At 39.8% G+C, this 27,923-nt stretch overlaps 1 protein-coding gene and 1 long non-coding RNA gene across 4 annotated transcripts in view; one reads left to right on the top strand and one right to left on the bottom strand.

The window, feature by feature from the left end:
* Window positions 1-27,923, top strand: part of tspan4a (tetraspanin 4a) — a 126,836-nt gene that overhangs the window by 98,326 nt on the left and 587 nt on the right. For all 3 annotated transcript variants that reach the window (XM_056373294.1, XM_056373287.1, XM_056373278.1), the window contains 3 exons: window positions 14,430-14,531; window positions 16,605-16,736; window positions 24,009-24,092. In XM_056373294.1, the coding sequence (XP_056229269.1) occupies window positions 14,430-14,531; window positions 16,605-16,736; window positions 24,009-24,092 (318 nt within the window). The remainder of the gene's footprint in view (window positions 1-14,429; window positions 14,532-16,604; window positions 16,737-24,008; window positions 24,093-27,923) is intronic.
* Window positions 71-26,960, bottom strand: LOC130167362 (uncharacterized). The gene is made up of 4 exons (XR_008827285.1): window positions 25,953-26,960; window positions 22,544-22,611; window positions 21,203-21,337; window positions 71-1,740 (listed from the first exon to the last, which is right to left on the bottom strand). It is a non-coding gene; the product is annotated as an uncharacterized LOC130167362 (long non-coding RNA).

The following is a 27,923-nucleotide window of genomic DNA, read 5'->3' as shown; positions in this document are numbered from 1 at the left end:
TCAGGCAGCAACTGAACATTTGAATAAATTCCTTAAAGTGTCCAGAAAAATCATATGATGAGACCGAAAGCTCCAGAGCAGCTACTAAATAACCAGAACCTGGACTCATCGTTTATTCAGCTGCAAAGTTCAAGTCAAAGTGAACTTTGAATTTTAGCTTTATGTTTCTGGTAAACAAAATAAATAATGTAAGGCACAACTAAATATATAATAATATGAGATGAATCTAATAGATATTTGGATAATCATCCTGATCCAATATGAGAACATTACATATGGCTGAACAACTAACTGGATCAAGAAATGCACATTAATGCCATTGGTTGTTCAGTTTACCTGTGTTGCAGGTGGGCCTATCCTGGTCACTTGGTGGTCCCAGATGCATTAGATCAACTTAACAGTTTAAATCTCTAATTAATCATTTTTTTCCTCCTAAGTTTATAATTAGACTGAATCCACTGAGGCAAAGTTCTTGTTTTTTTAATTAGTAATTTATTTATTTTTTACAGTTAAACTAAATTAAATATGAAGTTTATTTCACCTATGTCAAATCCACAATTTTGTTATTTAGTTACTTGTTTATTTATTTTTGTTTGCTTGTTTGTTTTTAGTGCTAAATGGACTTTGTATTCTTTAAAGTATGATATCATTTTGCGATTGGTACTAATACTCAGGTGTTATATTGGCAGGAGTATCAAAGACTTTCAAATGACACCGAGTCTGAATGTGCTTCTGCACCATTCTCCAAATTACACTGCTACACAACAATTTGTTTACCAGAACATTTCATCCCTAAGAGGTTTTTTCTTTCAGTTGTTGGTGCAAGTGGGATTTGAGTCGAGACCTAGTTGGCATCGAATGCTTGGTCACATTTTAAGCCAGTAATGTTTTATTCCATATCGTTTAGGTTGGGGTTTGTTTTTCAAATGAGGATCATCAATTAAAACACAGCCTGTCCACGCCCCCAGCAGTTATACTTAAACATTTTTCTACCTAATTCCCACAGACCAGACCTGTAGAATAAAGTGATCTACAAATTATACCAGATGGACATTGATGTCGGTTTATTAACTATTCTTTCACTCTCCTACGACAGTTTCCAATTTTCTTCTTAAAAACTCACATGCAATTATATTTAGTACCATATTCTTCAGTTTCTTTCTTGCAAATATCCTTGTAATTTACAGCTGAAAACTGCATCATTTGGAAAAGTATGAGGAATTAAATGTTGTGGAAAATACAGAACCTGTAAAATAAAGAAATTCTTCAGAGTAACACGTCAGTACTCAAAAAAAAAAAAAAAAAACTTGGTCTTCACCCTGGTATTTCCTCATCACTTCTCTGACATGAAACTGTGTATATCACTCATGTCGTCTCAAATCTGCTCGGAGACTGAATAACCCTCTTTTACTGCTCACACTCACTGTGACACAAAAAAAGCTCAACAAATGACCATAAAGAGCGAATCATTTCCAGAGTGTCCCAACAGTGTAGCTGTGTGTGTGTGTGTGTGTGTGTGTGTGTGTGTGTGTGTGTGTGTGTGTGTGTGTGTGTATGAGAGAGGAGGGGTGTAGAGCCCTCACCTCTACATGATGGTGGTTTTTAGGTCAATGCGGCATGAGGCATTTCCTCTGCTGCTCAGCGGTCGGCGGGTGAATGAGGTTCCTGTCATGGGGCAGCGTGGGGGTGATTTCCTATCTGCTTGTGTGCTTTGGGACGTGTCAAGGTGAGGTAATGCCGCTGTAAAAAAGAAGTCGTGAGAGCTATGGTCAGACTGGATCCCCAAAAGACCTCATCCACTAACCTCAAGGGTAACGGGGCAGTTAAAATGAATCACGGCTTTTACAACATCCACAACAGCAGGTGTAGTGGCCATGAGTCTCAGTCTGATGTTATCATCTCTAAAACGTTAAAATGCTGCTATTAAAAATCAGTAACACTTCGTTTTAACCCCCTTTACTTAACATTTATTATCAGTGTATAGTTAATTAACAGTTAATTAATGGTCTAGAAGACACACTATAAAACTGCATGATGTAGTTGTAAGTAGAGATAAGGGCTTTTTAAACTGTTGATTACTGTGCTTGTCAACAGCTATAACTCCTGTAAATCATCTGGGTAACTGGTGAATAAACAGATAATACATATTTAATTGTCCTTATAAAACTTATTTTAATACTTCCTCACTTGCTGAGAACTATCTGATGGATTCCCTTGAAATGTTGTTCTGTCACTCACGCTCTCCAGAGGATGTTTCCTACACATTTTGATGCCCTGACGTTTTCTCTATCACCAACATGAGGCTGACATTTGAGGTTTTGAGTGAAATGTCTCAGTAACTACTTGATACTAGACTGCTATGAATTTGAACTTTTCCTCTGGTGCCATCAACAGGTCACATTTTTTATTTGTTCAGCACTTTGGTTTATGACCACATACCTGCAAAGCTGATGACATTCCCACCAGGCTCAGCTGTAAACATCACACTTGATAAACATCAGTATGTCGCATTGTTACTGTGGGCATGTTAGCATTTAGCACAAAGCCTCACACAGAGAGTATGGATTCTCTTCTGCCTCTCTGTTGTGTTTTAAATTATTCATGAACTGTTTGTACCTCAGTTACAGGTGACTGTTGAAAACACTATGTCTGCTCACAGCTACAACAAGTGTGTTGTAAACAACTTATGACGCATATATATACAGTATATATAGAGGTTTTATATTCACTTTTCCAGATTACTTCCTACAAAGCTCTCTCCATGATACATATGGATTTAAGCACTGCACTGGAGAGGATGCACTTGACTGGGATGAGACTGTCATTGCTTCTAAAGACAAAGATCATCAGCAGGTTCATTTCAGATATATCTAGCCTCCCTCCATTGGCTCCCTGTGAGCCTCAGAATCAATTTCAAAATTCTTCTGTTCACCTATAAATCCCTGAATGGTCTTGCTCCATCCTATCTCTCTGACCTGCTTCGACCTAATGTACCCTCACGATCTCTCAGGTCTGCTGATCAGCTGTTCTTAGTCGCCCTGAAAACCAGGTTGAAACTCAGAGGGGATCTGGCATTTGCAGCTGCTGATCCCAAACTCTGGGACGAGTTGCCTTTAGATGTTAGGCCTCTTCCCTTCCTGTCTGTAAATCTCTTCCTAAAACACACCTCTTCTCCTCGGCTTCTGACGCTCTGAGATGTTGCCTTTTTATTGGTTAACTGTTGTTGTTTTTACACAAGTCTTTTTTGTATTTTATTGTTATTGTACAGCACTTTGGTCAACAGTGTTGTTTTTAGAGGTGCTTTATATATCAAATTAAATTAAATTGGTTTGGATAGTGCTCAGGTGGACTTACAGGTTCTCACATGAGCAGTAATGGGAATGCAAAGATGTGAGGCTTTTTTTCAGGGCGAAGTTTGTGCTCCTCTGTCTGATGGAGCTACTGGATGCAACTGTGCCATGCTCTCCCACTGTGCTACTCTTACATGATAACTCCTCATTAAAATTAACATGTTTGAAGAAAGGTATTCTCCTAACGGGCATCACCGCTGCCAAAAAGATGCTGGCTTTATGATGGAAACTTAACACATACAGTAACAAAAAGCTCAGTGGATTAACATATAATTGGTTTTGGAGCTGTCAGCTGCGAGGGAGCGCGGGGCTGGAGCTGCCTCTAATTTCCACTTGGCAGATGATGGCAGACAGAATCAGGGAGTTGCTGTGATCATCATATCTATTTGTTGCTAAATTGTGGTTCCTTGTGTCCTGCAAAGATTATATGGAGGACATTGGGTAATGGGATGGGATGGGGAGGGGGAGGGGGGTTGCCAATAAGTTTCATGTTATTTTAAGCTCCTTTTCCACTGGTCAAAAAACCCCAACATCAGGCTTCTGTTAGTTACAAAGTGCTTTACAAGAAAAACAGAAATGCAACTACTCTGCGCTACAGGATGAAAGAGGGAAGCGGCAGCCTCCAAATAAGTTTCAAAAACACACAATCACCGGAGCGACTCACATGGAGGCCGACAACCTGAGCATGAGACACGACAGATCTGTTTTATCAGTTTGCACGGCGGCTAGCAGCTCACTGTTGTTCCACTGCGACTGTGTGTGTGTGTGTGTGTGTGTGCGCGCTCTATAGGTGCATGTGATGTGTCCTCAGTCCGAACAGAAAGGCAAACTCCACTGGCAGTGGAAAGGGGTCAATCGGCTTTTATTAGAGGGTTTACCTGCTAATTTTGGTGGAAAAAGAGAATTACTGCTGTTGTTCGTTTGTGTGTGATGTATCTGGGGCAAAAGAGCAATACAAATAAAGAGTGTATTAACTTAATATTTAACCTGAAGTGATCTTTCATGCTTATCTGAACAAGGACCTGCCCTCACAAAAGGTCTGTTTTGCTGCTGCGTGAATCATCTAGTTTCATCCTGTCAGTGTGTTTGAAACTAAAACCCAGAGAGGAAATGTCTCAGGGTAAATTCTGTTGACATGCATCATTTCTCCTGAGAGCCGGGGTCTGTTTCTGACGTCAGTCTCCCGCTCACATCACTGTCTCCTGTTCTTGGCCCTGTTCCACTTTTGTTAAGACTTAACGTGGAAAATTGTAAAAACAATTTGGTGACGAGAGGAAAACTGAAAAAACATCCGCTTGTGAATAGACTTCTTCAAATGCAGGTGAAGTGCAGCCAGTAAAGCAAATGACAAGCATCATACATCTACAACCGACACGTGAGGACCCCCCCACCCCCCACTGAAATCCCATTTCAAGCGCGATAGCTCCACTTTTTACACATCATTACTGTTCCAGCATCAGCCGTCAAAACATTTTAGCTTGTCAAGATATCACAATGCAGCACCCCTGTCTGAATGCATTTCAAGCCTGAGAAATTCTCATTTCATGTAGACTGGAAAAAATGCAATTAGATAAACACCCTTGGCTAATTACATCACTAAAATACACCCACATCAGGGCAATGTTAATATGGGAGACAAATTGAGACGATGAGTAAACAGACAAGACATTTGTTTGTAGAGCCTTGGAATATATGTGACAAGGGGATGAGGAGTTGCTGTGCTGCAGTTAATGTTGAGCAAAAGACTGTAATTATAAAGTTATTTAAATTGCAATCAGTCAAAGTTCTCGATCTTTATGAGGTAATATACAGCAGAGTGAAGATCTGCAGGTGGGATCAAACCGGAGCACTCCTACAAACACATCTGAATAGACATTAAAACATTACATCAGCCAGACACAGGGAGAACCTGAACCCCAATCACTTCGTTAACAGCCCGCAGATTACAGTTTAATTATTTAGTGCATTAATATTTGATGTTTAAATAATTCATGTGTCAACAAAACATAATATATACAGGCAAAGGCACAGGTTTTGTTCCAGAAGATTGGACACACAATGAAGTAATGAAGTAGATTTAAAAAATAAGAAGAATCCCTGTAATAAGTAATATTTCCACATTAAAATGTCAAAAACGACCAGACCTATGTTATATATTTTGCTGAGTTGTGTTGGTAAAATGTTTCCATCAATTTTCAAGCCTAGAGAATTAAGTTTAATCATGTAAAGGTTGGTTTCGCGTCATATCTCCTATGAGTCATGTGTCAGTACTGCGCTGAAGAAACTGATTTTTAACGTTGAACTTCTTCATTCAGTGTTTTTACAACATTTAATCAACTGGTCTGTTTATTTTGGAGCGGAGGAGACCTGACACAAGCTATCCAAACCAGGAAGACAACAACTACTTCATCACACTACTCCACAGCATCGCCAAACTCCATCTGTTGTTAGTGTTTTGATTGAGAAACCTCTAGTGGCAGAAAATTACATATTTCACTTTTAAATAACAATAACTTCTATTGAGACCCACTTAATGATAATATTGCACACACAGTACATCTGCAATTCACTACTTTTTATTATTTCAGAGCGATGTTCAAATCTAAAGTCTTTTTTAGAAAATGAACTAAATAAAAATAGAAACATGCAGCGGGGGGGGGGGGGGGGGGTGTTTACAGGCTGGGAGTTTGACGTCTGCAGTAAAAATGACAATGGAAATAAAGTTTAAATAAATTTATTGGGCTGCTTTGAATGAAATGACTTCACCATTTGGTTTGTGTTGAAAAAGTGAAATTTGTTGAGTCTGGCTGGTTACGTGTGACGTTATTAAAACTTTTTCCAGATTCACTTTTGTTAAATATAAATTGGTTTTGGCAAATTTGAGCAGCTTACTGCCACCCAGTTTAATTCCAAAACCCACACAAAACCATTCTCTTTGAAGACTCTTAATTGAGTTGGAAAAGGAAATCCATCACTGTGAGTGAGAATCTGACAGTCATACAAAATACAAAGTTCACACTTTCCCATTAGTAAACAACTTTTGGAGCTCAGTTTGAAAACAAGATAAAGATATATTGTTCTGGAGGTGGGGATATGACTAACTTCTGTTCAGGGCAGTAGCTGCCATCAACGACACCACGGTAACGTCTGTGGTGGCTGATTCTGATCATTTTTACAGTCAAAATTCTTATATTTGACAGTTTGGAAGCAATAAATAGGCAATAAACCCTGTTAGTGGCTCTTAGCCTTAATTCCACTGGTTCCTACTGAAGACATAAACCTTTCAAAATGGCTCACACATGTATAGTTTCATTGCATTTAAAGAGGAAGTATAATCACGTAAAATCCCAGTGTTTAGCAAACAACTCTCACACAAGAGCGAACAGTGTTGTACAGTATTTGTTGGAGACTATTTTCATTGCACATTAATACACATTCGGTGCACGAGTGAGTATTTACAGACTCCACATGGTGCATGTGGGATTCACTCAAATTAAACTATAATGCCCACATTCATTGTAATGAGAGAAAATGTAACCCAGTGGAACAGTGTGGATTTATTTATGTGTCTTTTTTAATCATTTCCACACAACTATTTAGGTCCATGGTTCAGAGGAATAACATCCATCAGGTTTTGGCTCCACAGATGATACCTGTTGGTTGGGTTTTGGCCTTTTTATGGGTTTTGTTGATAGTAAGAGAAATATAGAATTTGAGACCAATAGGAGGCCGCCTTCATGGTATTCAGTGATGAATAAGAATCTCTCTTTAGCTGCCACGCCGCTCGCCATGCTGCTGCTCAAACAGCATTTTAAAAACCTTCCCTCCACTCCAGTATTCACCTGTAGACCCCGAGTCTGCGGCCCCATAGGAGGGAAGTGATTATCTTTTTTTCTATCAGAACTCCTCACTACCTTCTTGATGTTTGGTTGTGAGGACTAGACTGTGCATATTCTGTATGTACATAAGTATCACACATTACTTGGCTGACTGAACTACAGTGAAGGTAAAGCAGCAGATAAAAGGTAATAAAACCTCAGAGAAATGGCAAAAATAAAATAAAATAGAGACCAGCACCTGTTGTTGTCAACAGCTACAGACAAAAGGCTAGCAGAGTATTTCAGTTATGCATCAAAATATTTTTATACTTCATTTCAGCATTTCTTTGTTTGAAGCGTCAACGTGAAGAACGGGCCATGAAAACACAAGGATCTCTGTGCTGAATTTCAAGTTTTTATAAACGTGTAAAAACTTGAATGTTTCTGATGAGTCAAGAGTTAATGAGCCTCGACCTTCTGCTATTGTCCAACATCTTGTCTAAAATCCTTCAGTTTACTACCACCTTGATTAACACCGTTCCAAGTATCATCCTTTATTGCCTCGGTTGTGCTAGTCCACTGCTTTCCTCCTGTTAGTGGCATTGATTGTCTACTCACATGGTTTGCCAAGTGTTAATCAGGAACTGATTACAAGCCGAGGACAGAAAAGAGCTGGGATTGTAATTGATTTGCCCCAGCTAAGGACCGAGAATAGTCACTTAAAGGGAAATGCTACACATTCTTAATAATTTATGTCTGTCATTGCCCTGCCCCGGGACAAAATTGCAAATCGGAGACAGAAGCCTTGAAATGCCCCATTCATTATCCAAGGAGCACTGCCAGACTTCCACATCCCACTTTACAGATTTAAGGGTTAGTTCTTGAGTTCGGGAGTCTCTAGCTTTAGAGGAGAGATGTCTAAGTTCAAAAGTATTGACCAATTTGTCCTGAGGCACAGGAATAACATGTGGATTCTTCAGAAGGGTGGCATTCCCCTATAACTCCTTCTTGAAATACAGTGCAACACTTCTGAAGATTTAGGCTCATACCACAAGTCAGGAGAAATAAAGCGCAGATCGTCAGACATGTGTAGTATGTCTGCAGTCAAAATAAATGCCCTTGACAAACTTTCACTTTGGTCCAAATTGGTTGGCAGTCCAGGGAATGTAATCCGACCTCCCCCTCGGAGGAAGGATAAAATGAAAGTATTATCAGGAAACCAGCCCTTGCCAAGTGAGTGCAGGCGCCTGTTGGTGGGGGGGGGGGGCTGAAGCCCAGTGGGACATTTAGGTGCATTGAGCGAATACAGAGACAACTGGATGACCAGATCACACATATCTGAAGAGACTGAAACATGACTTTTAAAATCACACATTTAATTTACCCCTTAATTTGGGATTATCCTGCAGCACAAAGCTGTCAGCATCGCAGTAATGAATTCCAAACTTCAAGGCAGCAATTGAAGCTATGAATCAATAATGTTGAAATCCTACTTTCTTTTTTTTTTATTTTAGAAATCACTTAGCGTCATTGTAGGAGCTGAAGCAGAGCATGTTTTATGCAGTCTGGCATCTTATAGTGAAATCATTATGTGAGATCAAATCCACAGGGAATAAGATCACAGTTCTTCCCTCTCTTTTTAATACCTTTGTCTACATTACTGTATCTCCGCTTCTGTCTTCCTCCTACATTTGTGTCACAGGTAATGGATCTCCACTATTTGGAGGGAGCAAGTAAATTGAGGCATTTTTCCTCTCATTATTTCCTCTCCTCTAAAATCCATTTCTTATGTTTCTTCCTGACATAATGTCCTTTCTCCTGGGCTGTCACAGATGGAAAGCTCCCTTTCTTTCTTTCTTCACATTGAGAGTCCAGTAGTCATTCATCCTTCCCACAGTGTGTTGCTTTTACATATTCTGCCCTTCATCACCGTCCGGCTCATCCTGTCCCTCTTTTCCCCCCATTTCCTTTTTTCTTCCCTGCACCCACTCTCTTCCCCACCTCCATCTCTCTTCTCTTCTTCAAATCCACATCTCTGTCTCTCCTCTCCTCTCCCCTCCATATACATCTCTTATCTCTCCTTGTATCCCTGCCATATAAATAATTGATGGCCCATCTTCGACTCGTCTGGTGTAGTTAAAGGGCGACTGAAGTCCCGAGGACAACATCAATACTGAGCTAAAAGTACAGCTGTGGCTTATGCACAGTCTGCTTGTGCGCTTCCACAAGTCACTCTTTACTAATGACCTACTTACATTTGAATAAAAAGTTTTTTTTCCTCGCTCTTTTTTGTTTTTTATTTGCACAACTAAAAGAAGACTCACGTCTTTATGCCGTCCACTCAAATGGAACATAAGGCCTCCCTTTTGGGGATAGCTTGCACACTGCCTTGTGCCAAAGGGGTGATGCCATGCAGTAGCTGATAACACCAGTCTATTTCAAATCAAAAGTTCTTTTTTTTTTGTTGCAAGAAATTACATTCTGTGTCATTTGTCTTTTCATTCAGAATTCTCTTTTATCTTTGTCTCTTTGAGGCATCGAAAGTATGATTTTTTTGTGTTTACAGATTTTAATGCAACATCTAATTTGAGTCAGTGGCAAGACTCAAGTCGGGCCAATCAAGGCAATCAGTGCTCGACCAGTTCAAGCTAAAAGACACCTGAGATCTCTCCTTACATGTCAGGACTGAGTCCTGTTCCTCAGAGGGTCGGATGTTGCCTGGTTGCATTCGTCTCGTTGCTGCAGTGTTGTCTGCAGAAACTAGGTTGACTACCAGCTGTTGCATCTATGATTCCCGTCACTTTCGTGGGCTTGTCAAGCAGTTGAAAAAAGCAGAAAATTACTTCAAGTCCTTTTCCCTAAGTGTTAAGAGGTAGGAGTAGAAATAAATACACATATTACTTAATTCTGCTCTGCCTTTTTAGTTATTGCTTTTCCTTCCTGTTAATCAAGGTTTAGGGTTCTGTGTGAACGAGTCTGAGACGTTTGAGACGGCATGTTGAGGCGGGAAAATACAGGAATCTGCATTGTTGTGCCATTGTCAGTTCATATTTCAGCGATTTATCTTTGCAAAAGTTCTTTTAGATATTTTTTCTATATACTGTACATTTGATGCGTTTACTGTCGGTTCAAAGGAATAATCCTAAAGCTTCTTCCGCCAGGAAGGAGTGCAGAAAGGTGAGAGTGTCCAGGAAGGAGTGCAGAAAGGTGAGGGTGTCCAGGAAGGAGTGCAGAAAGGTGAGGGTGTCCAGGAAGAGTGCAGCAAGATGCAGGACAGAGACTTTCAGCACAGCAAAGACAGGCAGCACAAAAGACAGGACCTGAATATAAGAGAGATTTGCTGCTGCTACTGTCATGAAAAGGTCCGTTTGGTCCGACAAAAGCCAGAGGGGGAAAAGGAAAGAAAATATTGCGATCCCCATGAAATGTATTACTGTTGCAAATTGGTTGAATACAAATTTATTTTCTAGGAGGTCTTTTGTTACTTTACTTTCAGAACTAGGACATTCTGGACAGGGGTCAATTGTGCTCTCCGAAGGTAAAATGTTAAACTGAAAAGGTTTTTACTTTTGCTCTCTCAGTACGGTTTTTATCAGAGGCAATCAAGAAAGTTCACTTGTCGGATGAGGAAGCATCAGCTGAGATGCTGAAAATGGAAGACGTAAAACCCCAGCTGTTAGCACAACTGCAACAGTAAAGCCTCAAAAAACATAGATGTGAAAACAGTACCCCACCAAAACATAGGGTAAGAGTTTGCTTCGTTGATCGTCAGTGTTGTTCCCCATGGCAACAGCTGCAGATCAAGTATCACTAAGGGTTCAGAGGTTCATCATGGTGTGCCATTGTTTACCAATAGGCACCGTATACGATTACAAACTGGGCTGACAACTGGGAATAAATGTGCGAAGAGTACGCCGTCATCTCAAAGCGTCACGGTGCCTTTCTGTTCTTTACTTTTATGAGAAGATTGTAATTCTTTTGGGGAAAATAAAATAATCGCAGGGATGCAACCTTCATGTTAGTATACACAGTCACCACACCCCCACAAAATTGTGCCTGGCAGTTTTATTGAGCAGATTTTCACAGCGCTGTTGTTTTGAGTGAAAATATGAAACTGTCGCTGTGGTTTGTTGTGAAAACATATTTATAAAAAAGGACAAAAAAAAGATGAGACGAGGACAGATTGTCATCATGTCTGCATGTGTTTCTGTCATAACCTCTTCATGCTAATTCAGCCTGTTCCTTGGTTTCTTTAAAACATCCTTTCGGTGTCATTTTCCTCTATTGTCTATTCACATTCAGCCGATTTATTGTCCGTCTACATTATGAGCCCCTCTTTGTTTCATTGTAAGTTCAGCAGTCTGGCATAGTGATATCCGCTCTGTAATATTAGAGAATAGCGCCTGTGCAAATGTAAGTGTTGAATGTAATTATAGTGAATAGAATATAAGCTGAACACATGGTTTATCTTGCCCCGGGACACTTTGTGCTCTCCAGACAGTAGGATGATAAAAATTGCTTCACACAGCAACTCAGACCTGCAGGCGCGTTAATGACCTCAAATAAACACGTAATAAGGCCTTAAATACATATACTCTCATGTAGGCTGAAATTACCTGTCGTACTATTTCCTTCATGAGTTCCTCCGTCACAGATTGTGGGAAAAGAACGCTTCCTCTTAAATCTGCGACTTTATTTTTATGAACAATAAAAATGGCTCAAACACGGAACAATGTGAAGTAGTATAGTATAACCTATCGCATTGTTTTTCCAATTACGCTGCAATGGCAAACATGATCACTGGCTGGGTCGTGTTCAGATGCACGACATCTATTATCTACAATTATTGGCAAGTTGCCATGTCCAGCTGTCTATTAGGGGAATATTGTGTAAGCTTTGGCATGCATTTGTATTACACTGCTATGTGCTCATGCATGTGTATGACATTCATACAAAACAGGTTTCTAATGGTGACCAGAAACTCCACAAACTCATTTAAGTGGGTAGTTAAAGAGAAAGCAGATGTTTGCAGAATATATCCACTATGTTTCTACATTACAAATTTGAAGTAAAGACCGATAACAGTCCAGGAAGTGGTGTGTTGAACCAAACTAATCACACATTTGCTGCCTAGCTTAACTGAATTTTGTCTCACGGGAATGTCCGATACATTGATCGAAATTTGTTGGAAGACTTTGTCAGGTAACAACTTCACCTCTAAATCCTCTAATACATTTAGTGTAACGTTAAGAATCATCACTAAATGTATGCAGAAACCCATTTTTCCACATTTAATGTGTATGAAGAGTATGAAGGCAGATTTAACAAGGTGTTTGGTGCCTGCAGCACTCCACAGGCTAAAAGGCTGCAGCGTAGGAGAAAGCGAGGTCAGTGGGGATCAATGTGATTGATGTCTGATGAGATTGACCGTCTGACTGTAAACAAGGATGACTGGCTTGTGAATGTGTGTGTGGGTTTGGAGTTTTGTTTGCTGTTCGTATATATCGCCCATGCTCTCCGACTGTGCCGTTAATTTTAAATGATTATATTTTAGGTTCATTAACTGCAGAGGGGTTCAGTGAATTTAAGCCTGTTTATCATTGTGACTGTGTCTTTGACTCGAAGCTTACGGGAAAAGCTGATTTTGTTAAATGTTTTTATCTTGTTTGTTTAGGTTGACGGTGCTGAAGCAGAGCTTCTGAACTAAACCCACATGGATCTGCATGTGGCCTGTTTATAGGACAGCAGCTCAGCCGCTCATCGTCCTGCAGTGTGTTGGTTCAGTCAAAGCAAAATCAGTAACTTTAAGTTCAGCAAAGTGGATTGAACAACAGTACAGGCCGCAGTGTCTCTCAGTGCATTTACTGCTGCAGCCAGGTTTCAGTGTCTACTTTCTTCTACCCATAAAACCTTGTGTTTAGGATGTGGTCCGCCACACGACCTTGAAACTCCACTATGTAAACTACTGGTCTGCCATGGAAACTAGCGTGCTCACATGCAACTACAGAAGTGCACTGCATTCTCAAACAAAAAGAATGACTGAACTTATCTCATAATTATGACTTACTATCTCATAATTACAAGAAACAACCTGATAGTAACAAGATCCTGATCTCGTAATGATGAGACATATTTTACACCAGTGGTTCCCAACCTTTTCCAACTCAAGGCAAAGAAGTTGCGCCCCACATCCGACCCTGTAACAATATGGAGGCCAAATAATACGTTCGCTTTTAATTTCAATGATAAAGATCGAACATTCAGGGTTGAACCGAAAGCAGGCGAAGCTCAATTTTTCTCTTTTGTTTGAAGAGGGAAATCTCTTGTCGATTCAGCGTCTGTCTCTTGACTCTTTAACCAGCTTGGCTGTGATTGGCTTATCACAGTGATCGGCCTTGTGAACCGCTGATTTCAACTAATGGGACAGGAACTGGAACACTTCAGAACTCACCTGAGAATCATCAGGTTTTTAAGATTTCTTCAGTATCAAGGTGCTTCAGTGATTCAGTGTTCACCACATCCAATGGTACACAGCAAGAAGAACTGTTAAAAGCTAGTCCAGCTAAGCTACAATAAATTGTGTGTAACTCACTGGATCCCCGGTGACTTTATACTCCCTGTTTCTTGTAAAAGTTTTCTGAAATAGTTATATAAATATGTGGATCTTATTTTTCAAACTATTTTAGCTCATATTCATCATGTAGATATAAAGGAGAGACAAAAAAAAAAAACCCTTCTCATCGTGATAATACCATCCACATTACTCAGTGACATTAATATCTCCAACTGTCTCAAACCAAAAAGGAAATAAAAGGTAAATTAAATGAGGTAGGGCCATAATCCCTCTGTCTTCTCAAATGGCAATGATTGATCACCACCTTAACCTTTTCTCATGATGATGAGATAAAGGCTCTGAAATTTCTTTCTTTTGTGAATACAGTGTGCTTCTCTAATACAGCAATCTTCCACAATATATCTTTAGATATTCGGAACATTTTTGCCGTAGACAGGAAAACGTGTCTGTTTTTAATGACACTGAACTTCCCCTCTCAACTGAATAATAAAACACCCTGGGTAAATAAAATGATACAGAAGGGCAGGGCCGGTCCTCATCTCCCTGGACCCTGTAGACCAAATATAAAATGCTATTTGTACAATGGTTATTATTTACAGAGAGATGCGCTGCCCAGCTGATCAACATGTAAACCTTAAATTAATCAATGTAATTCATTAAATCATCTTTCCTGTCCCGTCTCCTCAGATTGATCACTACGCCCAGAGGGATCTGAAGAAGGGGCTCCAGCTCTTCGGCACAGAGGGCAACGTGGGTTTGACCAACGCCTGGATGATAGTACAAACTGATGTAAGACATGACATCACGGGGGGGGGGGGGGTCTAAAACACAAGTTGGAAGATATTTACGACGCAAAGTCCAGAACTTTTTTGTTTCTCCCAGTCACAGTTTGTTGAAGTCATGAGTCTGTTGTGAGCACCGCAGCCCATTCAATATTAACTTCAATGCCATTTAGCAAGTCAAGTCATGCAAAATACCTTGTCACAAGCTGAGATACATGACATTACCACTGCATTATTCATTGCGACAGTGCTTACTTTTGCTATTGGCAAGGTTTCACCATTTTGTCGCATTGTAATCGCATTAAATTAAAAGGGAGTAGTCAAATGTTGAAGGGCCATTTGATTTTACATTTTTTCCGTTCCGTGTAAAATTTGAATAAAACACAGCAATCCTTTTTGTAGTTAATGGAATCTGGACATTTACAATCAGGCTGATAAAAAAAAGAAAACTACTGGCAATCCAGAACAAAATGGCATCAGTCTGAAAGGCCTCTACCGACAAACACGCAAAGCCTCTCTGGTTTAAATGCTGTGGTAAAACGCTGTCAGAGAGATTAATGCAAACACCATAGACTCTCTGAGGTAATCTTTGTTTCCAGCTCTCACTTTGATGTTCTTTTTCCTTTGTATTATTTATATACTGTATATTTTTCTTTGAATTTCGCTGCAAAGGAAACACAATGTGAGAAGCAGAGATTTGGAATTAAGGATTGCAGAGGACGGATGCCGCTGCTGGCGAACGCCTTTGGGAGGCATCAAATGATAGATCGGAGACTTCGGGGCTCTTTGGACCTTGTTCACGTCACAGTCTCGGCGTTACGGCTCGTCGTTTTGTTCCATTAGCAAATGTGCGGTACACGCTGAATGTTTGGCTCTCGTCTGTTTGCATGCATACATCTAGTGTCTGGAAGGCATATGGCGTTAATGTGTGGCCATGATGTATGCGACTGAAAAAGGCATAAAAATGATGACACTGCTATGCGAATAATATATGCAAATGTGTGCGTGTCGGCATGTGTGGGTGTTAATGTGCAGACTTGTTTTTTGGGGTTTTTTTTCTTGCGTACTGGATGATACCACGAGGAGAATCTGCCTGGATGAGCCACCGTTTTAAAAAATGTTCTTGTGTGCCAGCGTGAATGTGCACCTTTCTCCTTGTCAGATCAGCGGTGCCGTGTGAATGTATGGGGCTCCATAAAGTCTGAGTCTGGCTGAGATGAAGACCATTAAAAGGCAGCTCTCATTCTGTCACCGTTCTGCCTCCCAAGCCTCCTTCATACATGCTGAGTCACTGAATAGATAATACAGCAGATGTCCCCGTAGCAAAGTTCACCCTGAATATTATTAATGGCTTCTTATGGAATAGGAGAGGATCTACATACATGAGAAGAAGCTGTAAAAACATTCAACAAGGCGCCAAATGTCAGTACAATAAATCAGTAATGGTCACACACCCGACTGGCTGTTAACTTTCTGAGGTGCTAACATTTGAATATTTCTGACTGTGCAACTTTAAAACTATAGGCTGCTTCGGACGATTTCTGGTCATTTGAATATTTCTGTACTTCATGATAAATTGCACATAAATTTGATCCACTGTTTTAAGTGATGAGCAAGTTTTGAATTAATACACAATCCCCTATTCTGGGCACGCAGTGTGGTGTGGGGAGCGGCACCGGCAGCATTGTTCCTGTGTGGAATTAAAGTCCACTGAATGAGCAAAACATCAGGGGCACTTTATCTTTCCATGAAATACAACTGATGAATTGAATTGTGGGGAAAGCCACGATCCCTTATCAAAAATCTATTCCAATCACAAAGGGAGGCGATGTAGATAAAACGGAGCAGGAGAGTTAGAAAATAATTTTAGGGGCAGTGAGACAAATGAGATGTGGATTGTAGCCTATACAAAAGGGGCTGTAGCTCAATATCCGCGAGAGTTCAGCACATATGAATTATTTTGGCCGGTGAATCGCTTCCATAAGAGAAGGATGTTTATTTGTTATCATGCATCAGGATTTCAGCTGGGACAATAATAACAGATCAGACTCTCTTGATGTATTGTTTTCCTCTGGCGCAGTTTCGCTGCTGTGGAGTCACCAACCACACAGACTGGTTTGAGGTTTACAACACCACCCGTGTGCCAGACTCCTGCTGCCTGGAGTACAGCGACAACTGTGGCCTGGACAACCCAGGAACATGGTGGACGGCGGTGAGTTCTGGCAGGACAATCAAAGTATTCCTACAATATTTGAATTAATCAGATATTTTTAATCAATGGACAAAAAACCAGATGCAAAACAAGACAACCAATCTTCCTTGTCCAAGTATAAGCTAATACCAGACTGGGTTATGTTAGCATGAACCGACAGTCTGATCTTATAGTTTGTCCCGATTCTTTTAATACTGGAGTTATTATTTTTATTTTATTCATTTTTATTATTTTTAATGCTATTTATTGTTGCTGTTTCTTAATTTCCATGTTTTCCATGTTTTTATCTGGCGCATGTGCAATATTTTTTTTAAAATGGGGACACAGATTTAGCCTGTCGTTTAGCATCATATCATGTAAGTGATCACGTTGATTGTTAAGTACCTTTTTATGAACAACTGTCAAGTCGATTGGTTTTCAGACACTCCTGTTGAGACATGTTGTGGAGCTAACATTAGCTTAATGAATCTGCTAGTGACATGTCACCCAGCTAATTTGACAGCTGTCAGCTAAAAATAAGAATCCTCCTTTTGTCTCCCACATTGTGTGAGAGGTAAATCTGCCACTGATTTTATTTTTTTGTAAACAGTAAATCAGATGGGTGGGGAGCAGCGAGCAGTCGGTCAATCAGTTGGGAAGTGGGGGCACAAACACACTCACATTATGTGGTACATATCATTTAGTACATATTTTGTAGCACATAATTAAACATAATGTTAAGTTCATTCTCTATTTCGGTTAAGGTCTACCAATATCATCTCAGGTGCAGATTCAAAAATGGAAAAACAAAGAAGAGAAGATGCGAGTCGGGTGAGGTCGGCTCAGTGTTGGTCATACTTCATTTAAATGTAGTGTTTAAAGTCAAGATGAGGTAATTGTGAGGTAAAGGCAGTTCCTCACTTGACCTCAACTCCTTCAGCTACAATACTCAACAAAGATTTTGTTAAAGTAGCCAGTTACCTATTAAAAAAACAACTTACAAATCTGACAGATTTGTATTCATAATTACTGATACTGAATTAATCACTACTGTCCTGAGAGCCTTGACTGCTGGTGTTACTAATGTATAATTGGTGTTGTATTTTTAATTCATAGCAGTGGTGCAAAGTGCAGAGTTGCTGTTTTGAATTGTTATGTTAGCTTAAGAAAGCAGGAGGTAAAAAAAAAAAAAAGGCTTATAGGTGTTACACCTGTGGTGCACCTCTTCAAGTCTCTTCACATCTCTTAGACTATTAATAGGCCACGTAGACTCAGGGCAAAGCCAACAAGTTACACGTCTTTGCTGCTGCCAAACCAGATGAAAAGGGGTTGGCACTTAGTGTCATGTCTGAAAACAGCCCGATCTGCTAAAAGCGGTTGCATGTCTGTGAGTGGAAGCGTGCAGGTGAAAAAGGTGAACACGGTGCGCAGAGGATCTGCATCCATCAAAACAGAAACGCAGTACAAGCTGCATCGTTTTTGCAGCTTTGTCTTAATGAGTATGTAACACTGGGGTGGACACGCACACGCACATGTAACATAACGGGTGTGTTGATATAAAATGTAGGGACAGATGGTATTAATCACTCACTCATTCAGAACTTAAATTACTCCACCTACTTGTGACCTATTCATCACCCTGGAAAACTCCTTACTACAGCATCATTAACATTTCTGAACTGAAGGAAACTGTCGCACATGAAGCCGCCCACCTGTTTTCTTGACACTAACACACTATACACTCGTCATTAACACGATTTGTTCCTTCACACATTAAATCAAGCTTGAGCGGGAAATCTGGCAACTGACCTCTTTCTTTCAAGTACAATAGTACAGCCCCTACTTTTCTTTTCTCAGTCCTGAACAACAAGAGACTCTCTCTTCAAAATTCCCTTTCTTCCCGTGTCTCCTGGAGAAAACGGTTTTTATTGCACTGCTGTCTTTCCAGCTTCAGAACCATCTTTGAATCTTCCAGTCTGGTTTCAGAGGCTGAGCTCCATCTGACAGAATCAGCCATCTTAACTAATGACTTCCTCTTGGCAGCTGATGCATCAAATCGCGAACTTCCTCCCGTGTTTCAATCACCCTTTGACAAAGTAGACCACACCGCTCTCATGCTGAAAGTGGGGTGGCTGTTTCAGTCAGAGACACCTGCACTGGTGGGTACGGTCTCATCCTCAATCCACCATTTCCTGTGGGATCCCTCAGGGTTTTACTTTTGGTCTTTGGTCTCGAGGACATTAAATATTGGAATAAAATTCACTTAAGCATCTTCTATTTGAGGTGCAAGGCTGCTCCCAGTGACCTTGTTAAATTATTGTTAGTTTTTTAATGCACTGGGTAGGGACTTAATTCAATACTGTGCTTATTATTTTAAAACGAAACAGCCACGACTTAATTGAACATACTGTATATTACACAGCAAGTTTTCACCTCCTCATTTCAAGTCAAAAGACTTTAAATTAGAAGAACTTTGACTGTTTAAACATCTGAAGTAATCTGAAAATTTTTGAATTAACTTGAAATTAACTCAATTTCTAGATTGACGGAGAAAACAGTTGCGTTCCTGTATGATGTTTACAGTGCATGTAAATAAAATAATATTTCACCCTGGCTCATTATAAAAGCCCTGTAGAGATGCCTTTTCTGCTTGTTTAATATTTAAATTCTGGTGTAACTCAGCAGACCTACACAACAGCTGCTGATCAGCTCTGCCAACTGCAAAAGCTGATAATTGCCATATTATTTGGAGGCACCAGCATGAAAGATAAAAATAAAATGTGATGGGAGGAGTGGTGAAATTAAATAGCGGTTTTGAGGTCGACACATTGTTATCGTAAAGGACTAACAAATGTTGGGGGCCACTTAACACAATGAGTAGTTGACTTCTGTCACCCGGCAGTGCCACAGCAATCAGCGCGCATCATAACAAGTGAAGCTGATGAACCGTAATGACGATTTCTGTGTAGCCTCTGATGTTATTAGGTTGTTGCAGCAAAATGGTAAATGGGCCCATTTCAAAAATCATATCAAACATGCCAGATGTTGCCTGTAGAAACAGTCACAGATTATAAAGCTCCACATCAAGTGTGGCATTAATGTCACTCCTACCTTGTTGGATGACTAAAATTTTGTGTTTAAAACCGTATGAAACCCAAGTTATTTCTGTAAGTGTGAGCCTCATCTGACAGCACACGTACACCGAATCTCACTCTTCAGTTTAGTAAATAAAGCAAATCGTCAGTAAAAACTTGCAAAGGCCAGATCTTAAATATGATGGCATCGGGGTCAGCCTTTCATCTCTAAATACACTACAATCCTCTTACTCCAATTGTTTACGACTGGATTTAATTTGTCCCCTCAGCAGTGGAAAGGCCAAGCTGTGGTCAAGCTGCAGCCGTTTGCAATTTTTTCAATTTTAGGAATGAAAGACATAACCTTTTAAAATGTCCTTTCATTACTTTTTCCTGAGACCAGCTTCCACAAAAACCATTGAAAGATTTTTCAAAATTATGCATTACCTCCTTCAGGTGACAGCTTGTTGGCCTTCACGTAGACCTCCGAATTCCCTCAGCCTTTCTAGTGTGACAGACGTTTCGACAACAAAATTAATCTGGCTGGTTTTGTATTTTGATTAATGTTTGTCCTGCAGATCAAGGATTCGGTTCCTGTAGTTCACATTGAAGCACAGCAGTTCTCTCTTCCAGTAATGCCTTCAATTTAAAATATGTACTCTGTACTTGCTTTCAAAAGTATTCCTCACAATACCTATAGTATGTCAGTAACGGCCGGTTTGATCCAGGCGTTTCTCTTTTGGGCTCAAAGCAACAAAAAAAAAGTATATTAAGCCATTCAAGGACACCGGCAGGTTTATGTTGTTCATGTCCATATGCAGGGTTTTAGAAACACCAAGAAATAATTCAAAACCTGGGCTGCTAGGGAGCTCGAGGGCATGCTCTCTGAAAAATGTAGATTTCCCTGATCTATCTATCTATGTGCATTTCAAGATGTTTGGAGGGAAAGAATTAGATAACAATAACTTTAAAAGCATTGAAATTATGGGAGTGTGTCTCAAAAAGTAGATGAACATAAGCAAAATGTGTTTTAAACAATAATGTATTTATACAATAATACCATATAGGTTTGTGCCGAAAGCTTCCATTGTAATTACCAAAGAACATGTATCTCTGTGGTAATAAGATGCTCATTGTTTGAATGTGATCAGGTCATTTAGTTTTTGTTAGGGACATAATGCTAATCCTGTTGTGAACACTTTAAAACTAAGCTCTCAAAAACAAGAAAACAAGAAAAGAGAAGTGATGAAATGGGGGAAATATTACTTAAAATAGGCAAAACATTTAAATAAGCTTGAAACAAGTGAAATTCTCCGACATAAAAACTGCCTGGGAAGCGGAAATAAAAATGAGCATGCATTGCCTTAAGTGAAGACATTTCATCTTACTTATATTTCCTGTTTTTTTGCGTACCTGCTCTTCCTCTCTCATCTCCATCACCCTCTCTCTCTCTCTCTCTCTCTCTCCATCTTGTCACACATCGCTGCTCCTCCCAAAGTCGTGCTTTGATTGACACAATCTTCTCATTTTAGTCCGTCAGTGAAGAAACTAAACACAGGGTGAATTAATATTGATATTCAAATGTTAACAGCCTCCAGGACAATCTTCCAATGAAAATGAAAACATAGAGGGGAACCTAATTTTAACATGCATTTCAACGCTTTACCCAAATTCAATTGAAAGAAAAGCATTTCAACTCTCGTTGGATGGAATTAATCAGCTTTAAGTTAAGTCAGCTTCTTTTCCACTCTCTAGTGACCTGTATCAGGTTTCTTTGGGTTCACCTTCCCGTTTGGTTGGTCAACATAATCAAAGAACCACCATGCCAAGATTTAGTTTGTAGTAACGAAGCATCAACCTCCGAGGCTGAAACATGAACAACGAAGAACCAGAAGCTGCAGTTCCTCTAACGACCACTAGAGTCTGGCTCCAACAGTGAGTCAGTCCCCATAGACTCCCATGTTAAAATGTCCAACTTTACAGCAGAAATAAACATGTTTACAGCCTGGTACAAAAACTGTTTTGGTCTAGAGCTGATTTCCTCCTTCATGACACCTGTTTATATAACTCACCTGTTTACATTTTATTAAGGCTAAAGTTATGTATAATCGAGGGCGTGGCCTCTTTGAGTGACGGGTGGTTACCACCAATTGGCATGCACCGAAGTCTCAGCTCCACACATGCCCCACCTCTTCGTCCATTGTTGGATTAGCCGAGAGTAAGAGGGCGGAGTCAGGCACCGCCAAGATGGCAACAGCTCACTGTGACGTCAAAACCACTCTTCAGAAAAACCTTTGGGTGACCTCACGTCAATCTTTATTTACAGTCTATGATAGTAACAAGAAGATTCACTCCGCCCACCCACGCATAAACAATGTCGCAGTTGAATAAATGGGAAGGTCTGTGATCTTGGTGCTGTACAATATCTTTGCAGCACCTCACTAGAGTTATTTTCAGCAATAATGTCACGACTTTCATTATATAGACTACATCTAAATCATATAAATGCCTCACATGTTGCTTTTCACTATACAGTTTTGTAATGAAGAGAAGTGGAATAAAGCCTGATCCTTTGCATTTGATTTAGATTTTCGAGGCTCATGTCATTGACAGCCGAGTGATCGTGGACTCGGGCACTGTGTCAGAATCATTTCTTCAAATACAAAGAAAAAAAAAAAGAGCTCTTCATGGTCTTATGAACAGAAACAAGCTCTAAATGAGACGGACAAAAACAACACACACAAATGCACTCACAGTTTGAAAGCCTGCAAATGTTTGAAGGCCATGAGTGCACTACTTCTGTAACTGCAACAGTTTAGCGCCTGTGGATGGAAACAAAGAGACCATCACTATAAAAATGACAGTTCAAACAGCGTAAAGTATGTTTACTGTATAATATAATTAAAACCACTTTAAGATTTCATTATTTTGTTGCATAGAACTATTTTGTTGTTAATATAGCACCATCCCTGTGCTGCAAGTGGCTGAGCAGGTTATTTGTTTCCCCTGGTCTTCTGAGAGTTTACAGTGGACGTCAAACAAGAACAATCTGAATTTATATATTTTCAGATGCAGCTCTGTGGGCCAGGAGGGTTGCCTTTGGGCAGCAGTTTGATAAATAACACCAAAGACGTCCTAAATTTGGCTTACAGCATGACTTTCCATATTGATCCAGCCTAGAATTATTTCACCTTGTGCTAAAGAAAATATATTTTTGGGTTTCCTGACGTTCCGAGCAGCAGTGAAATACAGAGTGGAGCGTGTTTGGTTTCCCTGGCTCTGACTCAGCTTCTTGATGTAAGGAGATTTAAAAAATAGCACAATCGGGAAGGCATGTCTGCAGAAATGAATAATTTAATTATAGCAGCAGTGTAGCCTGTTATGATAGCACCTTTCCCTGTACTACAGTCTGTCAGACAGTCTTTTCTCAAATGTAACTAACACAATCAAACACACAATTTGGCACACATATCTTTCAAATGTATGAGGTTGAGGAACAACATGCCAAATGTGACTCCTATCACTTTTAATGTCAGCATTCAACTGTTCTTCGAAAGCTTCTTTCTTTGCTTTCAGGATTCATTTCCGTTTTATTATTTGCTTACACCCTAGTCCCAGAAGGACATTGCTCTGTTCCCCCTATTAATAATAATTATCTCTCTTTTCTCTCTGTCTGCTGGGCACTGCTGGGCTCAGGGGCATTTTCCAGAGTTTCAAAGGAGATTTTGAAATGTACTGTAGGTGGTGAAAATGTGCTAGTGACATATAAAAAAAAATAGGGAAGAAGTAAGCGGGCGGAGAATTTTCTTTTTTCTTTTTTTATTGAGTTACCTTCAGAATGCATTCAAACAATGTCAGACATGAAAAATTCAGCCCATTCTCATGTCTAAATGATGCCTCCGGTGCATGTGCTGTTCTGGTATTCACATTTCTCCTGTTTGTACAGCTGAAGGGAAACAAGGACGGCGGGGACTTACTTCAATTCTGGGAAAACTTTTCCCAAAGAATATTAGGTCAGAGGAGGAGGAGGAGGAGGAGGAGGAGGAGGAGGAGGAGGAGATAAGGTTGTTGCCACAGGGGACATTTTCTAGTTTTTTACTAAAGGAAGAGACTCACTGTAAATTGTACATCTTTCTATTGTATATAACACTGGACATCAAAGTGGTGAGTTTACATTCGTCTGCTAATGTTTGCTCATTCTGTGTGTGTGTCTCCACAGCCGTGCTACGAGCGGGTAAAGGACTGGCTTAATGAGAACCTGGTGGCACTCTGGATCTTTGCTCTATGCACAGCACTTACTCAGGTAATTACAGCTTCTGAGTTGTGTGAATTATTTTTTTTCAGCAGTCATTAACTCAGTTCTTGATATCCACAGTCTCAGACGGAGGCTCTTACTTGGCGATAAATAAACCTAATACTTCCAGTGTATTTTGCATTAAGCACGGAGCATAGACTTTCTGTGGACAGCAGGAGCTTGTATAAACCTCGTGTTACCACTGAAGACCACGTAGACGGGTTTTACTTTCCATAAAATTCTTTTATGTCCTCTCCAGCCAAGTGGTACGTGATGTGCTTCGACAATCTGAGGGGAGAAATATGCTGTTCTTGAAAACATCGATCACACGAAGCTCCTGTGATGCTGCAGGCTCCTTTTTAGTCACCCGTTAAGATTCTCAAGGCCCTGTTTGAAAATCCTACATGCAGCAACATGAAAATCAGAAGGAAGATGTAATCACGACCAGACTTATCTCAAGTATCTGTGATTTTGCCAGCTCACTCACTGCATTATACAATACAAAGAATAACACAATTATACTTTAGGTTCCGGCAAGGATGACAAATTAAAGCACGTTTATGAAATTTGTGAAAGAAGAAATAATATTCTTCCTTTCGCACATGAAAAGTTGAATCAATATTTGGTTATATGCATTAACCCTTTGGTTTCCAGGTTCTTTTTTTTTGTCTTTTGGCAGACCCTCTCTGTATTCACCTTTCCTACAATTAGCAGCTTTTAAACTGTCTGACTTCTCATTTTGTCAATATTTTGTCAAAAACTATAAAGCGAGAGGAACCCAAAATACATGGAAAATGACTGTCTATGAAAATATACAAACATTTGGTGATGATCACTCAAAATAATACTGGACAACAGCTCAATGTTATTAAAATATTGTTTCACTTTTATTTTACTTTATACACACAAAAGCAGATAAATGACAAATTATTACAGTTGTTTTTTATAGTTGTTTTCCCGATATCCTCAAATTAATGGTGAAGAAACTCATTCTAGTTGTGGACAAAAATTAAGATTTTGAAAGAAGTGTCACAATTTCTCACAAGACCCAGCTGTGGCCATCATCTTCATCATGGGAATAACAATGGAAGGTCTATGGGAATGTGCTAGTAACAGTAGCCATTAAGTGTGACACAGTAAACTGGATAAAAATAGGACTGATGAAGATTCATTACGACATTTTTAGGCTTCAAAAGTCCAAAGAGTTTGAACCCTTTAGTGGTCTTATAATGCAGTTACACACGGATACTGTACATGCCCACTTCGCAAATTTGCCGTGAGAAGAGACATAACTTTCTCCTTCAGAAAAGGCTCCTGCATCATTTTTATTTACTGCCTAATTTGTGCTTATTTGGTCTTTTATGTGTTTAAATCTAATGATAGATCGACTGAACAAACTGTAAAACGGGCCATTTGATAGCCCAGGTAAAACAGTATGTTCCTGCAGTACTCCATTACTGCCACTAATGGTGCGTTCCATTTACCTCGGAAGTCGGTGGTGGGAATGACGTCACACCCGAGTTATCCGCGTTTCAGTTACCAAATCGGAAAAATCTTGTTGTCAGCAAGGTGTTACGAAACCCAGTGAGAGCGGCCATTAAACACACACAACAAAGCACAGCTGTATGAAGTTAATCTGTGTACAAGAGAACCACTAAAATAACAACACAGCCACAACAATTAGCCCAGGCTAGCATCGCCGCTATATGCTCCACAGCAATGCTAACAGCTAGCCAGCTAGCGATAGCAACATTTGCCGAACAAATTCACAACATCAGTAGCCACAACAACAGCAAGTTAGCTAACGTTAGCATGCCTCCTTTAGCCGATCACTAATGAAAACAGACATGTAGCCATCAAGGTACTCACGTGGATGTGAAGAAAAGTCAGTTCTGAGTCCAGCTGAGTTCTCCATCTTGGTAAAACGAGCAGTATTAGCTCCACGGTCCGACTGGGAGAGACACCCAGCCTTGGCCTTCACGCCCGGCATCAGGAGTGACACCAGGAGCCGGTAAACACGTTAATAAACTTCGTGGATGTTTGGAAGGTGGACCGGCAGAGCGGGATTTGATCTGGTAGTCCCCGTGTCCCCCGGTGCTCTGCGTCTTATTTCTTTCTTTGTCGAACCTCATTTTAGGCGGAAAACCGCGGTTTTTTCCGTGGAAGAAATTGTGTAGGGTCGTTTCCACCTGACCGCTGCATAATGTACTTTACAGAAGTTAGTCCTGACCAAGTAATTTGATTTGATGAGTACAACATGTATCACTCCGCTTTACGGGTGTTTAACCGTTCATTTGCGTTACATTAACGGTCATTACCTCTGTAGGACACACCTGAGGTAACGTGAACACAGTGTAGCAAAGCTAGTGCGCGGTCAGGTAAATGTTTATGTGTTGCTTAGCAACAGTCCAGTCACGGAATTATTTGTGTTGACCAGCCAGATGATGAAAATGATGAACTGAATGTGAGGATACATCACGACTTCGGGTGTGATATTGCTTGTCACCGCGTCATCTTATGAGTGGGCGGTCTCTGTGTGTCAGGAGAGCCAATGATTTAGCAGGAGCAACTCACGTGCACTAACAAGCGCGCGCAAAACAGAACAACACACACAGAGTGGGCGTGGCTTCGTTATCTGCTCAGGACGCCATTACTCCACTATTTTAAAGAAAATTACCAAATCATCTGCAAAGGTCTTCTCCTCTCAAAAACAAACAGATTAAATCTGGTAAAAAAAAAAACTAAATAAAACAGTTTCATAATAAGAATCAGAGTTTCTCTGATAACTTAAGATCCAGAAGTCCAATGGATAAAATCCTTCATCTGGTAAAAGTATATAGTTAAAAACTACCAAAAACTAAAAGTGTGTTGTAAAAAAAACTGGATAATAAGCCAATTTTGACACTTGTGGCAGACGCTGAAACATGCGCAAAGGGAAAACTGACCATTACCTCGATTAAAGTTACATATTTAGGTTTGAACATTGCTGGAAACATTTGGGATAATGTAAATACACAACTTAACAAAATATATAACATAGGTTTATTCATTTTAAGACATTTTAATGCGGAGAAGTTACATATCCTTTTAAATGAAAATTTTAAATCTTGTTATATAGAAATTTTTAACATCTTAATGTCATTAAAAGCTGGCAGACATAACATTAAATATCTGAATAAATGAGCATAATATAATATGTACTAAATCACAGTATTTATTGATTATTTACTCAAGCTAACTTACTTCATCAGGACTATGTGTGTGGCTTGATCAAATTTGATATACCATTTAACATAAGCAGCAACTGTTGTCACATTGAGTCAAATGTTAACAAATCAGTTTTAGAACGTAACATAACCTTTTACCCAGCTGAGCCACACTCAAACCAGTAAACACACACACAGAAACTGTTTGGCAACTCTGGCAGAAAATCTTGTTCATGCAGGATCCAATTTCTTACAGTTACAAGCTAACGGGGAGAATGGGTTTAAAATTTGTTGTTGTGTGTTTTGAATTTTCAGTTGAAACTGGGTCCAATAAAGCAAAGAGCAAAGATACAACATAATGGTAATAATAAAAGAAGAGCATCCACACTCTCCAATCTGTGTAATATTTAATAGATGAATATTGCACAGACTGGAGTGCGCAGATGCTCCTCTTATTACTATCCAAGATATAAATGTAATGAGATGTGAACATAACACTGTGAGAAAGTTAATCTTTTTGGCAGTTATAGTCACACAGGTGGACATTATGATCCAGAGAATGAGCCAAACAGACAGAAGACTTCCTTGTTCATTTCGCTGTGGCTTTACACGTGGACATGTAAAGGCTTTAACG

Source organism: Seriola aureovittata, chromosome 1 (genome assembly GCF_021018895.1).
Source record: "Seriola aureovittata isolate HTS-2021-v1 ecotype China chromosome 1, ASM2101889v1, whole genome shotgun sequence".
NCBI lineage: Eukaryota > Metazoa > Chordata > Actinopteri > Carangiformes > Carangidae > Seriola > Seriola aureovittata.
Note: the sequence above shows the minus strand (reverse complement) of the source record. Positions and strands in the feature narration are given on the sequence as shown.